Source organism: Uloborus diversus, chromosome 3, assembly GCF_026930045.1.
Source record: "Uloborus diversus isolate 005 chromosome 3, Udiv.v.3.1, whole genome shotgun sequence".
NCBI lineage: Eukaryota > Metazoa > Arthropoda > Arachnida > Araneae > Uloboridae > Uloborus > Uloborus diversus.
Genome location: NC_072733.1, coordinates 162,228,447 through 162,243,848, shown reverse-complemented (window position 1 = coordinate 162,243,848; position 15,402 = coordinate 162,228,447). Strand labels below are relative to the sequence as shown.

The window sequence follows — 15,402 nt, the reverse complement described above, 5'->3', positions numbered from 1 at the left end:
TAATTCATAGAAATGATGAAAAGTGATTAATTAACTGTGACTTTTTAACTTTTTTTAAGAAGATGGAACAAATATTAGATTTATTCAAATTTGAAATACAAATGCTTATTAGATTGAAAAATGTAAAAATCCACTTAATTAATAATAGAAATTTTGAAACTAACAAAAATTTGAATCTAAAGCTCATAAAACCTACATTTTAGATCATCATTTTGGTTTTGAATACATGTATTCTGAATATAAAAAAGCTTTTATTATTATTTTTACTCTTATTATCCTTGCATTCTTGTAACAATGAAGCAGTAATAATTGCATTGCTAGAAATGCAGAAGTTAAGCCATAAAACAGAAGATGGGGGGTTTTGTATTATTACATTTTGTAAATTAAAAGTGGAAAGTAAATTGAAATTATAGTAGTATTGAAAATATATAAACTTTAACATTTATGAAATAATTTTGCTGAAATTTATGAACTTCATGCAAAAGTAGTAAATATTAATGTACTGTTATTTTCACTATCTTCTTTGTAAATCAATTCATTATTCAAATTTAGTTTGAAATGCAACTTTTTCTTTTTCTCTAAATGTAGAGATTATGCTTAAATTAATACAATATATTCTCCTTGTATAAAGTTAAGCAAGTACAGCTTCTTCTCGTTTGCTCCCTCTGTAAAAATTTCATGAATTCTTTTATGCAACTCTAATTGCAGAATTACAACTTCATAAACTCTGTTTCCTGCATAAAGATGAATTTTGTTAAATATTGCTCTAGTTTTTTAAGAAAATGTTTATGTGTTGGTTGAAAATCTTTGTTAATCATATCCTCAAAATTTTCCTTGAAAGATAACATTAAATAAATATTTTTTGTTGTCTAAAAAAAATACTGTTTCTGTAAAAAATGTATACCTACTAGTTTAAATTGCTATGTTTTATTTCGTTTTTTTTTTTTTTTTTCTAGCTAATTGCATTATCATGCAGTGTTCCTGCTAAGACTCTTAATAGAACAACAGATTGTAGTTCTATAAGGCATAATGAGAATTAAAGTGATTTCTCTTTTGTAAGAACTTTTATATCAACAGCAGTTGAAGTAAGCAGTTTTTTCGTAAAATAACGTCTTATGCTCTCATTCAGTAATATTTTGTTTTAGATATCACTTCACATAGATTATATTTTGCTTAAAAAGTTTAAACTTTTGTTAAAAACTATAAGTTAAAACTGATGGAAATACAGTAAACTCTCACCAATATACACATAAAAACATACTTTTTGTTTTTAAATTATTCAGGATATTTTTTTGGCGTTCTATGGACCTAAAAAATATATTTTTTTAATGAAAACTTTAACCTAGTACAAAAACAATGTCAAATTCAGCTTCTTAAACTCTTATGTATTATGTTTCAATACATTTGAACTATTAATGCTTTTTATTCATCAGAACATGTTGAATAGCCTGGAGCAAAGGAGAGTCAGAGGGGACATGATTCAGTTATTTAAATTTATCAAAATGAAAGATGTAAATGGATTAAATTTTTGCAGGGAAAGCAGGACAAGGGGGCATTGTTTTAAGCTATTTAAATCTCAGGCTAACTTGGAAATCAGGAAAAACTACTACTTTAGCAGGGTCGTGGGCACTTGGAATAGCTTACCGGAAGAGGCGGTAATGAGCAAGGGAGTGGATAGCTTTAAGAGGGCCATTGATCTTCATTGGGGACTAATTAATTGACTAGGACCAGCCTAGCTGGGCCCAGAGCCTGTTGCTGGTCGTCACATTTGTATTTGTAATTAATGCTCATTCTTTTTTTATTTAAAGCATACAAATCTGGCTTGGAGTAATCATAACTATATAATTGTAATCAACTGTAACTGATTTACATCTTTGTATACTTATAAGCTTAGTTAAAGTATTTAAAACCCCTATAATAAGCTGTGATGCAATCATGATTGGTAATCTGTAAATTTGCAATTATAATTTCATCCTGTAATCTTGATTAAATAAATGCAAATTATTCTTATACTCAAAATTTGAACTAAAATGACAGAAAATGCTTGCCTAATTCTTGAACCAGCTTCAAGAATCAGAATAGATTTGGACCTTTAATTTTCATAAAATGTCATGATGATTCAAGTGGAAGAAGTGTTAGAAATAAGGGGTCATTAGTTACATTTTGTGACCAAAAATTTTGCTTTGAAGCCTAGATTTCCAATCCTGGGTGTCAAATTTGGTGCCTGAAGTTTTAGATCACATTAAAACTTTTCTTTCTTAACTTACCTATAAGTCCGGGTGCAAATTCCAATCCATGATCATCAGTTCAATTTTCGTACCAGTTGATAAAAATAAAATTAAAACAAAACCAAATGAATAAAAAATAAATAAAAGAATCATCCAATAAAACAGAATTTGCAACGTTATTACAGCATTCAACCAAGAAATTAATCTACTTAAAAGTGAACTACTTAAAAACCATTTTCCAATTAATCTTGTAAATAATATTTTCTCTAACATAGCCTTTAACCTACACTTTGCTTCACTGTAACCTTCTAACTGTTCATGTGTATGAATTTTCTGGAGGAAACCATGTGATTGGACTGCAGTTGATGATGTTTTATGAATTGTGTTTTTCGGTCGACCTGGAATGTCTTTAGACCTGTTTTATTGGATGATCCTTTTATTTATTTTTTATTCATTTGATTGGTTTTGTTTTAATTTTATTTTTATCGACTTTCACAAAAATTAAACTGATGATCATGGATTGGAATTTGCGCCCCGACTCATACATTGGTAAGACTTTTGATTTTTTGCTGGCGGTACAGTGGAGGGACATTATTGATAGCCTTGGCTTCTAATGTTCCAGAAAAAACCCCAGTACTTAGTTTTAGGTCTTAATTCCAAAAATCAACATTCATTTTTCACATGTGGTGCATTTAGCCCAATGTAATCCTGAATGTTAGCTTTTTTGGGGCAGTTCATCCTACATTTAGTTTTTGTATAAAATTTTGTGGTCTTTCGATCATAGGATGAAGTTTCCACTGCTGTAGAGTACTGGCTTCATCTCTGTCATTTATTTATGTTGTAACCTTGTCTGTTTGTTGTTTTATTGATGTTTATATATATATATATATATATATATATATATATATATACAAATACAAAAGTGACGACCAGCAACAGGCTCTGGGCCCAGCTAGACTGGTCCTAGTCAATTTACAATCCCCAGTGAAGATCAATGGCTCTCTTAAAACTATCCACTCCCTCGCTCATTACCACCTCTTCCGGTAAACTGTTCCAAGGTTCCACTACCCTGCTAAAATAATATTTTTTCCTAACATCCATGTTAGCCTGAGATTTAAATAGCTTAAAACAATGACCCCTTGTCCTGTTTTCAGTGCTGAACTTCAGCCCCGTATCATCTTTCATTTTAATAAATTTAAACAACTGAATCATGTCCCCTCGGTCTCTTCTTTGCTCAAGACTATACATTTTTAGCCTTCTAAGCCTGGAATTGTAGTCTAAATGAGAAAGTTTATTTATTAGCCTTAATGTCTTTCTTAAGATAAGGAGACCAAAACTGAACAGCATACTCCAAATGAGGTCTTACCAAACTTCTATATAAGGGCAGAAGAACTTCTTTAGATTTGTTTGAAATAGATCTATTGATAAACCCAAGCATCTTATTGGCCTTGTAACTAGCAATGCTGCATTGTTGGCTAAACTTTAAATCCTGACTTATTAAGACCCCCAGATCAGTAACTTTGTCTGCCTGACTAATGACTGGACCTTGCAAATAATAACTTGTACGCTTATTTCCATGCCCTAAATGTAGCACTTGGCATTTCCCAACATTAACAGCCATACCCCATTTATCAGCCCACTCCGTAATATGATCTAGATCCTCTTGCAGCTGTTTTGCTTGTTCTTCATTTTCTACAGTCCCCATAACTTTGACATCATCAGCAAAACAATTCATGTTCCCAGAAATATTTTTGTGAATATCGTTCATAAAAACAATGAACAAAACAGGCCCTAACACTGATCCTTGAGGAACCCCACTTAAAACATCACTCCAATTAGAATAATTTCCCCTTACAACTACCCTTTGTTTCCTTCCGGTCAGCCAGTTTTTTACCCAAATGAAAGTTTTCCCTCCTATTCCAATATCAGCTAATTTGCTAAGTAGAGCAACATGCGGTACCTTATCGAAAGCTTTTTGAAAATCAATGTAAACAACATCTACAGGCTTCTTATTGTCCAAAGCCATGGTAACTTTGTCATAGAAATGTAATAAATTAGTTGCACAAGATTTACCTTTCCTGAAACCGTACTGAAAACTAGTCAATAGATTATTAGTCTCTAGAAAATTTACTATCTTAATTTTTATCAATGTTTCAAAAATTTTGCAAACCACCGAAGTTAGACTCACAGGTCTATAATTTCCCGCACTCCCTTTAGACCCTTTCTTGAAGAGCGGTGTAATGTTAGCCAGCTTCCAGTCCTCTGGCACCGTCCCCGAGTTATAAGAAGAATTGAAAATATTTACGATTACATCTGCTAATTCCTCCGCACATTCAACTAAAATTTTTGGATAAATATTATCAGGTCCCGGAGCCTTAGTCTCTTTAATTTTTTTCAAATGAAGTAAAACGTCATCCCTGGAAAATACGAAGTCCTCAAGCTGTACTATAGCTTGTGTCTTGTTGGTGTCAACTGTTGAGATACAGTTATCGTTAAAAACACTCGAAAAAAAGTTATTAAGAACATTAGCATTATCACTATCGTCCTGAATTAAAATTCCGTGCTCATCAACCAGTGGCCCAATATGACTATTTCGAAATTTCCCCAAATTAGCATATGCAAAAAACCTCTTAGGATTCCTGTTTATGTTATCTGCCAGTCTTTGCTCCAACTCTCTTTTCTGAATCCGTACCAAATACTTAAATTTACGCCTTGCCTTACAATATTGGAGCCTATCTGCACTGTGACCAGTTGCTCTAAACCTATGAAAAGCAGCTTGCTTGTAATTTAGAGCATCTTTAGTTTCCCTGGAGAACCACATTGGCCAAATATTAGTGTTGACACCCTTTCTCCTAAAAGAAACATGATCCCCAACCGTTTTCGCTAGCTTTTCCTTAAACTCTGCCCGCTGAAGATTCACATTGCTACTGTCCAATCCCGAAGAAAAAATTGCTTTCAAACTCTGCCTAAGTGCCACAAAATCAGTATTTCTGAAATTGGGCACGAACCTAAAACTCTCTACTTTGTGCGTGTCAAATTTAATCCCAAACCTAATACTCTTGTGGTCACTGTCTCCAATGTGTTCCCCTACACATAACCCCTGAACAGAACCTTCCATATCACAGAAAACTAGATCCAAAATCACGTCCTGTCGAGTACCCTGAGTTACAATTTGATCTAAAAAACAGTCACCAATTATTTTCAAAAATTCTTCTTCTCTGCTATTACTATGGTAAAAATTATTCCAATCAATTCCTGGAAAATTAAAATCTCCCATTATAATGACTGACCCCTTGCTTGAACTGTCACTAATAATACTAAACAACTGTTCATCTTGACCCTGGCTTAAGTTGAGTGGCCTATAAATGTTCCCTAAACGTAGTTTATTGCCCTTATTGTTCATCAACTCCAGCCAAATCATATCAATCTCATTAGGTTTATCATTAATTACCAATTCATTGCAAGTTAAAGTGTCTCTGACATAAAATAAAACCCCACCACCTCTTTTACCTACTCTATCTTGTCTGAACAAATTGTACCCAGCAATAGATAATAAATCATCATCACTTTCGGTATCCCATGTCTCGGTAACTCCAATAATATCCAACCTCTCGTCTATTGTTATGCTTTTCAATTCTTCCATCTTGTTCCTAATACTACGAACATTTGTATAAAAAACCTTAAGTAAGCCCATCTTACCTTTATTTAATGCTGCGTGATTATTTGAATCTCAACTGTTAAAACCTTTTCTCTTACTAGCCACCATATTTCCGTTTCTACTAAAATCCCAATAGTTAGTACCCATTCGAATTCTACTCCTTAAAGCATGCCCCCCCATTCCAACTTAGTTTTTTGATTCTGAATCCTCTAAAACCAAACCACTAACCATTTTGACCCCCGTAGAGCTCAGATGCAGGCCATCCCTAGCAATCCAATCGCGTTTACATTTACTCCACACATCAATAAACCTGATACTACGCTTAACGCAAATTTCCTTGAGTACCAGGTTCATACACCTAGCTTGTTGGTTTAACCAGCTTTTATGCACTCCATACCTAGGAAGCAAACCAACCACTTGGACATTTGCTGAACAGTTGGTTGCTTTGTCCAACAGGGAATCCCATTCCTTTGTAAACTCATCGTTGTTACTATGGCCTACATCGTTAGTTCCCGCCCACAAAGTAACTACATCCTCTTTATTAAATACCCCCTTCTTTTCAGCAACCCTATTTACATCTCTCACCCGAGCCCCTGACAAACAACATCTAGCCACCTTACGTCTAACTCTGCCTATAGAGTTTCCCACCTCACGCACCATTGAATCTCCCAAAATTATACCCTTTGTTTCCCAGTCTGTTGCCTCAGCAATAACTTTCCCCTTTACCTCTGGAATATTCCCACTATCTAACACACAGCTAATGCCCACCTCCTTTTTACTAACTTCCTCCTTTACCTCTGGAATATTCCCACTATCTAATACACAGCTGATGCCCACCTCCTTTTTACTAACTTCCCCCTTTCCCTCTGGAGAGTTTACCCCATCTACACTCCTACAGCCTAATGCTAACTCACCCTCCAAAGTAAGCATCCTAACTCTGATTTCTGAGAACTCAACACAGTTAGTGCAAATGAAATCCTTCTCAGACTCATCCTTCCCCTTAAACAAGCAGAACATCTGACATAGGTCACAAGAAATCCACTTGTCCCCTTTACCACTTTTAACCTCCTTCATTATGCATATAACCCCCATACTAGCTCAAAATGATACACTTAAAATTCAATACAAAAATGCAAAATTGAAGAAATAAAACTAATTATTAGAACTAGAAAGCATTAGAAGTAAAAGGTACAAAAATTTCAAAATCCTAAGACAAGCAGTAAATTAAAATAAACAAGTTACACACTTAACAGAGCACTCAGGCTTAACAACAAGAAATTAGCACATTTTAGGCTGAGCGACAAGGAATAGAAAAACACTTTAAGAAAGCAAGTAAATCAAAAAGAAGACTTAAAAGCACAAAAATACTTAATTATATGATAAAATACAATAAAAATATTGAAATTAAAGCAGTAAAATAAACAATTACAGTAAAAAATCACTTATCTCAGGAGCAGCAAAATATCACCCCAGCAACAGTAGCACCCTCTATCGGCGGTCATATGTATATATATATCCCCAATAGGTTGGCAAAATGTTTTCAATGGGGACAATTGTCCCCTTTACCCTCTAGCTGTAATCATACTTGTTGGGAGTGGTAGTTATCAGCTTGTTTTGTTTTAATCACTTGAAAGTTAAAATGTAATATAACAAATCTATGCATCTAAGACTTAGGTTTAGAGTATTACAAAGCACATGCAGTCACTTGTGTCAACTTAGTCCTCCTTTCAAAATGCTTTTGTATAAAAATCACTGGTCAGAATGACTTCAAATTTGAAATGCATCTATTTGCAGAATGTATGGCATGAGAAAAAATGTCCTTCCTGTTTTGCTATGGCCACTGCTACTGACATTGAAGCAATTGATCTCTACCCTTTTTCATGTTTCACTTCAAAATAATCCGTGTCTCAATAATTTTTTTCAGACATTTGGCAGATCGTTTACCATATTCTTTTTCATACCCTTTTATGACCGTAACTTCTTAAAGCTGTCGGCTGTCAATCGCCATTCTTGTTACAGGGCTTCTGAAGCAGAGTGCAATTCTTCAATAGGAAACTTTTGTCAAACTGCTCAGATGCAATATGAGAAGAATGCCTTGTCCCTCAGTTTTATAAAAACAAATGAGATACATTGTGTGCATGAGGCTCTTTTAATTTGCTTATAATACATCTGACAGAGCCATCTCTTAATACACAAATTTTTTTTTATACCATACCAGTTTTTCCTTCATGTATATCCAGTTGAAATATGAAGTCATTTCTGACCAGTGTTTTTTTTTTTTTCATAGTATTTTGAAAGTGACATTTAAAGTTTAATCACCCTGTACATAGATATTTTCTTTATGTTTCAATCAAATATGAAGTTTACAAGTGTATTTATATACAGGTAGTTAACAAAATAATGGAAACACTTGAGATTTATAAAAAAGTTCTTTATCATTATGGTGTAGGACCACCTTTGGCATGTAATACAGCTTGCATTCGCTGAGAAATTGATTCCTACAAGTGTTGAATAGTGTTCAGAGGAATATTGTACCATTCTTTATGGAGATATTGTAAAAGCTCTAAGCAAGACGCTGGTGGAGCATATGAATTGCTCTAAAATAGACCATAATGGTTCAATTATATTAAGGTCAGGTGACAGTGCTGCCCAATGCTGATGTTTAACTGCATCCTTGTGTTCATCAAACCATGATTGGACAAGTCCCACTGCATGGATAGGTGGGGCATTATCATCTTTGAAAATTTCATCTCCTTCAGGAAACAAAGTTTGCATCATGGGATAGATCTGTCAGCTAAAATGTCTCTACTTGTCCCCAGTGATCCTTCCTTTCAGAGCTACGACTGGTCCAGCAATAAACCACGACATGGCTGCCCTTATAATGACATATCCTCCTCCATGCTTTAAAGTTAGAAGGAGAAAATCACAATCATACGTTTATGCTAGTGTTCTCCAAATATGTACCCATCCTGTAGTAGGGAAAAGAGTTTAAGACAATTTGTCAGACTAAATTACTCTCTTTCACTCATCAATCAACCAGTATTTTTGAGTTCAGCACCACTGTAGACGACTTTTAGCATTAACATCTGTGACAAGTGTTTTGGGAATTACTACTCTGCCGTAAATATTCTGTTTATAATTGTGCCTTCTAACTGTAATCACTCACACTGATGAATCCAGATAGTGATTGAGTTTTGTGGTCACTTTTGCTGCTGTTGTTGGCTTTTTAGATGTTACAATCTGCTTCAATAACCGTCGGTTTCTTTTACTGAGCTTCTCTTTCCGCCCACTATTTTGTTTTGCCGAGCTTGCCTTACTACGCTAGGTGTATGCTGTCATGACTTTAGATACTGTACCTCTAGAAACACCAAAAGGTTGATGTTTCAGTTACACTTGCTCAAGCTAGGCGCACTCCAACAATTTGGCCTCTTTTAAAATTTGAGAGGTCCAACATTTCACGCACCTGAAAAAACTTCCAAAACTTCAAATAAGCCACCATAAACCACCAGAGTATATACATTGCTAGTTATAAAGAAAAAAAACAGATATCTAGTTTTATATTCTTTATTACCTACAAAGTGCATTAAAAAATGTCACTTTTATTCACAGGTGTTTCTATTGTTTAGATAACTACCTGTATGTATATTGTACTTTGTTTTTTGAAGATAGCTTCTGTTTTTTTTTTTCCAGGTGTATTACTTGGAGATTTTACTATGAGCTGGTGAATGTTTTATGTTTTTATCAAGGTCTTTATTCTTTGAAAGAAAGTGCAATTAATTTATTTTCCCCCAGGATTGATTGAAGCCATATTTTGTGTATGTTTAAATAAAGCTTTTAGTTATATATTTGTTATTCTTCTTTTAAAAAATGTATTTTGTCTTACTTCTGTTCACGTATACTAATCATTTCTTCATTTAGTACTTTTCAAGCATCAAAACTTGAAAATGAGATATAGCAGAGGCATGCCCAGCACAGCTGTAGCCCAGGGAGATAATCTGGGGTGTCGCCCCCCCCTCCCCCCGGGCCGGATTCACGCATAAGCTGAACAAGCTATAACTGAGGACTCCTGTTTTATGGGGATCCCTAACTCCCAAAAAATGCGTAATTTGTTCCTAAAGAAATGAAAATACTTGAAAAAATCAATTTTATTTTCAAGTACTTTAATATTTGTAAAAGTTTGGCTACAGACCTTGAATTTTAAAATTTCTAACAAATTGGAGTTGGTAGGGAGGAGGAATGCCAAAATATGTTTAATTCTGTGTGTGCTCTTGTTATCAATTTTCTAAATGTGTAAACCATTTCTTTTAAAGCACTTTTTAGTATTGATCAAGGACACCCATTAGGGTGGTCACAAGGTACATGAGGAAAACCTTTTTTCAACTTATCTTTTGCAGCACCCACCTAAAATGTGCCAATAGACTGGAAAATGTGATTTGCAAAGTTTCAAGTCATTTCAATGATAATCACACGTGCCGCAAAGTGGCTAAAGTTACAAAAAATAATAATTTTTAGCAAAAAATCGCAGTTTTTCATCTGTAAAACCAAAACTATTCATTCGAGAAACTTCGTTCTGGTTTCATTTTATAGGGAATTTTATTCTCTTTAAGTCTAATTTCATTTAAATTCTTGTAAAAATTGATTGAACATTATTCAGGATTTTCCAAGTCAGGTCGTAGCTAATATCCTCAAAATCGTGTAAAAAGAATGAATCATTAAAAAATAAATTGTATTAGTTATTTTGGTTAATGGTTGTAACCCCCTTACAATGCTAAGTAATCTGAGCAAAAACAGCAATATTATCAGAAATGTATACAGCAAAACCCCGTTACAACGAATACCGATACAACGAAATATATGATTTAACGAAAGAAATTTTCAGCCCTGATTTGATTTCCATTACGTTGTTTGAATTTCATTACTACTAAAACCTCGTTACAACTAAAAGTTCTGGTAATTCGAAGTTCGTTTTAACAGAATTTCACTGTACAATAGTTATGTCTCTAAAACTCAAAGCTAAAACAAACAACTGCATGTAAAATTTTTGAAATTAGCTTTAGAAGCCATAAATACGGAACGTTGCTTTAATCCTCGGTGGTCAGAGCTAAGCAATAGCTTAAAAAATCCAGTCTTGTAAGGGCATTCGACCCCCTAGAGAAAGGAAAATTTACGATTCCCAGGAAAGTGGTCTGTGTTCTTAGACGGGGACTTGTTAGGGCTTCTGCAGTGCAAAACTGCGTTTTGTGAATACAGTTGTTACAAAAAAAGTTTTTGTATTTAGCAAATCTCTACCACATTTTAGAAGTTGGTTTAAAAGAAGATTTGATTTGCAAAATAGGTACGTCCACTAGTCCTCAACCAGATGTTTTTGAAGAATTTCAAGATGAGTGGTATAGATAAAAAGCATTCCAAAGCAAGTATAGAAGTTTGAAAACAAAATAAGCAATCCTGTCAAGCTTTCTTTTTGAGAAATAAAATCAGGGGCAGCCTAGGCATGACTACAAGCAATTCATTCATCTTTGCCTAACTTGTTTATCGAGTCTTTTTCCAAACAACGTTACTTTTCGAGTGCCTGGCGCTATTCATCGCACCAGATGGATGACAAAGGTCATATGAGGTAGTGAGAAGCAAAGGCATGTAAGTGGACTTTTTAAAGTTCTTTATAAAATGCATTGAGAGTTCAGATCCTAGGCTTTCATTGAACTTTTTTTCAAAATCATGCTATATAACAGCTCCTACCAGAGCTACTAGTACCATATCTTGCCCCCAAGCAGTGTAGAGGTTCTCCTATTATTTGTTCTGATTATCTCCAAAATTTTAATTATGTCAATCACATCCCTTTGCTTCTCACTGCCTCATATACTCTTTAAAAATATATCTTTTCATGGGTCAGATTTCCTTAATCGATTTAGAGATAAAAGGCATTGAAGATATTTGGTTGTTCATCATCGATATTTGCGGAAAAATACGGTTTATGTCTGCAATCCAGCTTTGGCCCCCAACCAATATCTATAGTTAGTAAAATCCTTGGCTCAATACTAGAGTGCTTATGAAGATGACGTAGGCACAGAACTACTAAAATGATTAACCATCTGTGGTCCTGAACTCGGAGAAGGTTGCATTTCCCTTTTTGATGATACTTAAAAAAAAGAAAAAGAAAGATCAAAACAAGTGAGGCTGCAAAATTAGTAGCAGTTAATAAAGATAAGGATACAAAAGAACAGCTCAATCTGAAAGAAGCTTACTTTATTGGACAAAGTTGATTTTTTCATTTCTCCTTAAACTATTTAAGAGATTCAATTTGTTAAAAGAGATTCGAAATTGATAAAGTTTTTAAATACTGATTTTGATGAATAGTGTAGAAACCAATATTATATTAAAGCTAAAAAGATAGTAAACAGTTTAAGTGTTGTCAATGTCACAGCTGAAAGAGGTGTAAAACTAATTTCTAACTAACTTATTTCTATTACAAGTTATGTCTGAATTCATGCACATTTTTTCACATTCATCAAAATCTACCATATCGAAGCCATTACCACTTTAATTTGTCAATGAAAAGTAATAACATAATGACGTATGTCTTTTCAGTGTATGTCATTTAACAGTGTAAGTAATAAAATGCATTAGATTTTTTTTCTTTTTTGTAGTTTAAACTCTTTGCTTTCTCTTCTAAACAGCTTAGTTTCTTTATTTTAAATCAGCAATTTGTTGTATTTAATTTTTAAAATACCTCCAAATGAAGTCTTTTTAAGGGATAGATTAAAATTAACAAAGAGCAAATAAATGTAATTGAATATTGTAATGTTTTTAGGTCTTTGCATGAAAATTCCTTATTGATGATATCTTCCATGACCTGATCTAAATAATAATGCCAAGAACCATTCTGTAACTTTTTATTTTTAAAAATGCATTAAACATCTCATCACGAGAATAAAATTTCCTATAAAATGAGACCAGAACGAAGTTTCTAGGATGAAAAGTTTTGGTTTGAAAGAAGAAAAACTACGATTTTGTGCTAAAAATCGCTGTTTTTCGTAACTTTAGCTTCTTTGCGGCACGGGTTAATATTATCGGAGTAAGCTGAAACTTTGCAAATCACATGTTTTCTAGTCCATTGGCACATTTTAGGGGGGTGCCGCGGAAGAAATTCGAAAATCGATTTTTTGTGACCACTCTAACGGCCATATAGGGGGGCAAGTGGGGACTCTAGCCCCCCCCCCCTAGAAATGAGAACTTCCTTGCTTTTAGTGCTTTTTTCTTTGCAAAAATGTATAAAAATATCTTTTCCAACCATTAATGAATAAGTTATTAAAAATGTCAAATTTGAATACCTCTAATCTGTACTGAAATCGGTTTCCATGGGGAAAATATTCTGCTAAACCATGGGGAAATTTTTTGAGCCCCCTCTTAAAATTTTGCATATATGCTATTAATCATTTAATATTTGATTAATCGTCGTATTTGTCGATGGGTCAGAAGTATGATCAAAAACTAACTATCAAAAGCCCATGTGAGCAGGTAACTATGCAATATCCTTTCTCCTCCCTTGCTCTATCTCTCTGTCGACCTCAAAAAAAAATTGCTAATGTGTATTATCTCAATTTTCAATAGAGTACAGAACCTTTAAAACGTTTTGTTTGCCTATTTTTTTTCCGGATATTTTTGATTTTAATCCCACTTTATAAGGCGTTAAAATACTGATCTTTATTTATGTTTCAAATTTTTCTTCCGGCGAGAAACTCCTGGATCTCCTTAAACTGGGGAGCCTTGCAGCACTCTCTTGATATTATTCCCCTTCTTAAGAGCAATCCAAAAAGGACAGCAGACAAACACATTAAAACAACGCAAATAGTGAAAAGAGAGCATGTTTCTATGTATTATAGAGGAAAAAACAAAACTTAGTAGGGCAAAATAATAATTTTAAAAAGAACCACTTAAACATGACCTCTTTTGCCACTGACAGAAAAGTTGTCTGGACTACAAAAGGGGCCCCACATCCCTGAAATAGCTTAGGGCCATATTAAGTTTAAATTCGGCCCTGCCCCCCCCTCCACCCCCCATAAAAAAGTTTTTTATGTTGTATGTGAACATAGAATTCCAACAATATTCTGCTTGGGTCACTGGAGACATTTTATGCGATTGGTTCCATAGCTCTTTCCAGAAGTAAAGTTGTTAAATTCACAGTTCAGAACTCACTGAAAAAAGGGTTTTTAGGAGTGACAAAGGAGACCTTTTTACCAACAAGGGTACCGACATTGGTGACACACAACCAAAAACGTTCACGTTGAAAAATTTGAGCCTTTCCTAGCAGAGCATTTTTTAACATAGGGACTACGCGACACCAATGTCGCGTAGTGAAAAAATTCTGTCGCCTAGAAGATGCAAGATCAAACCACTGGGCGACATAGGAAAATCCAAGATTGGTTCACTCATTTTTGTAAATGGTTTTCAAATCTTTGTAAAACCTTAGGAAGCCCCTCGTCTTCATTAAAACCGCTGACTCGTACTTATCGAAAGAAAGCTTTTTTTCCTTTTGGAAAGGCCTTGCCCATAGACGGACCACCCAGGGTCACCTCGCACACGGCGACAGATTAAACAATCGATTAGTACCCCACCTCATTAGCGCTTCCCTTGATGATAGCCGATAAGCTTTTCGCGCCTGTGTACAGGAACGCTGACTTGGGAGAGCAAAAGTAGTTTGGTTTCAGGCCCTGGTTTGGTTTGCTTATCTTTTTCTCAACACCCATGGCTTTCTCCGATCAGTGTACACCCTTGAGGGAAGCAGCCTGCATCGGAGAAATCCATGCAACACCAGAGGGAACCACGGGAAAGTTTCATTCGTCAACAATGATGAGTAGCCATTATGAACCTTTCTCGAAATCGTCCCACTCTCATTTGTAGGAATGGTTTTGAGGGAAGGCCATATCAAGGCCCTGGGCCATATAGCGAAAGGAAAGTGACACCTTGGGATAATCAGGGAAGGGACTGTCGGCAGCGGAGCCATTGTAGACAGCACCACATTTTTAGAAGGTGCCAGGGGCTCCTACAGGAGGCTTGTGAGTAAGTAAAAAAGTACGGAATACTAAAAAACGAATTAAAAAATTAAAACAATAAAGGTAATAAATAAAGAAAAAAGAAAATAAATAAAAACTTTACAGAAAAAAAATAAGAGAAAAATAATAATATAAAAAAACAAGTAGACACAGAAAAAAGAAGATAAACAACGCGCGTACACCGCAAACCGCAAGTATTGAAAGGGTGGACGATACATCAACTTCGGCTGAAGGATCGAAGGAAGTGACGTAACGAGCTTTCCACCAGAGAAGTATCTGGAAGTATCCCTACGCGAACGGGAAATCGGACTGTCACAATGAATGTGTCAAAAATAGGCGAAAATGTTCAATGTTGGGAGAAATTGTTTCTCAAATGCGAATCTCCTTATTTTGGATATATTTCATCTTATGACATGACAACTAGCGGGGCACGAAATGAGGGGGCGACGTAAGGCGTAGAGCCTTT

General features: G+C 34.7%; 1 protein-coding gene across 1 annotated transcript in view; it reads left to right on the top strand.

Annotated features, from left to right (window-relative positions):
• Positions 1–9,690, top strand: part of LOC129219025 (myosin heavy chain, clone 203-like) — an 86,730-nt gene extending 77,040 nt beyond the window's left edge. The window contains exons 10-11 of the mRNA XM_054853344.1: positions 957–1,085; positions 9,577–9,690. Coding sequence (XP_054709319.1) covers positions 957–1,040 — 84 coding nt within the window. The 3' untranslated portion in view covers positions 1,041–1,085; positions 9,577–9,690. The remainder of the gene's footprint in view (positions 1–956; positions 1,086–9,576) is intronic.
• Positions 9,691–15,402: the final 5,712 nt, after the last annotated feature.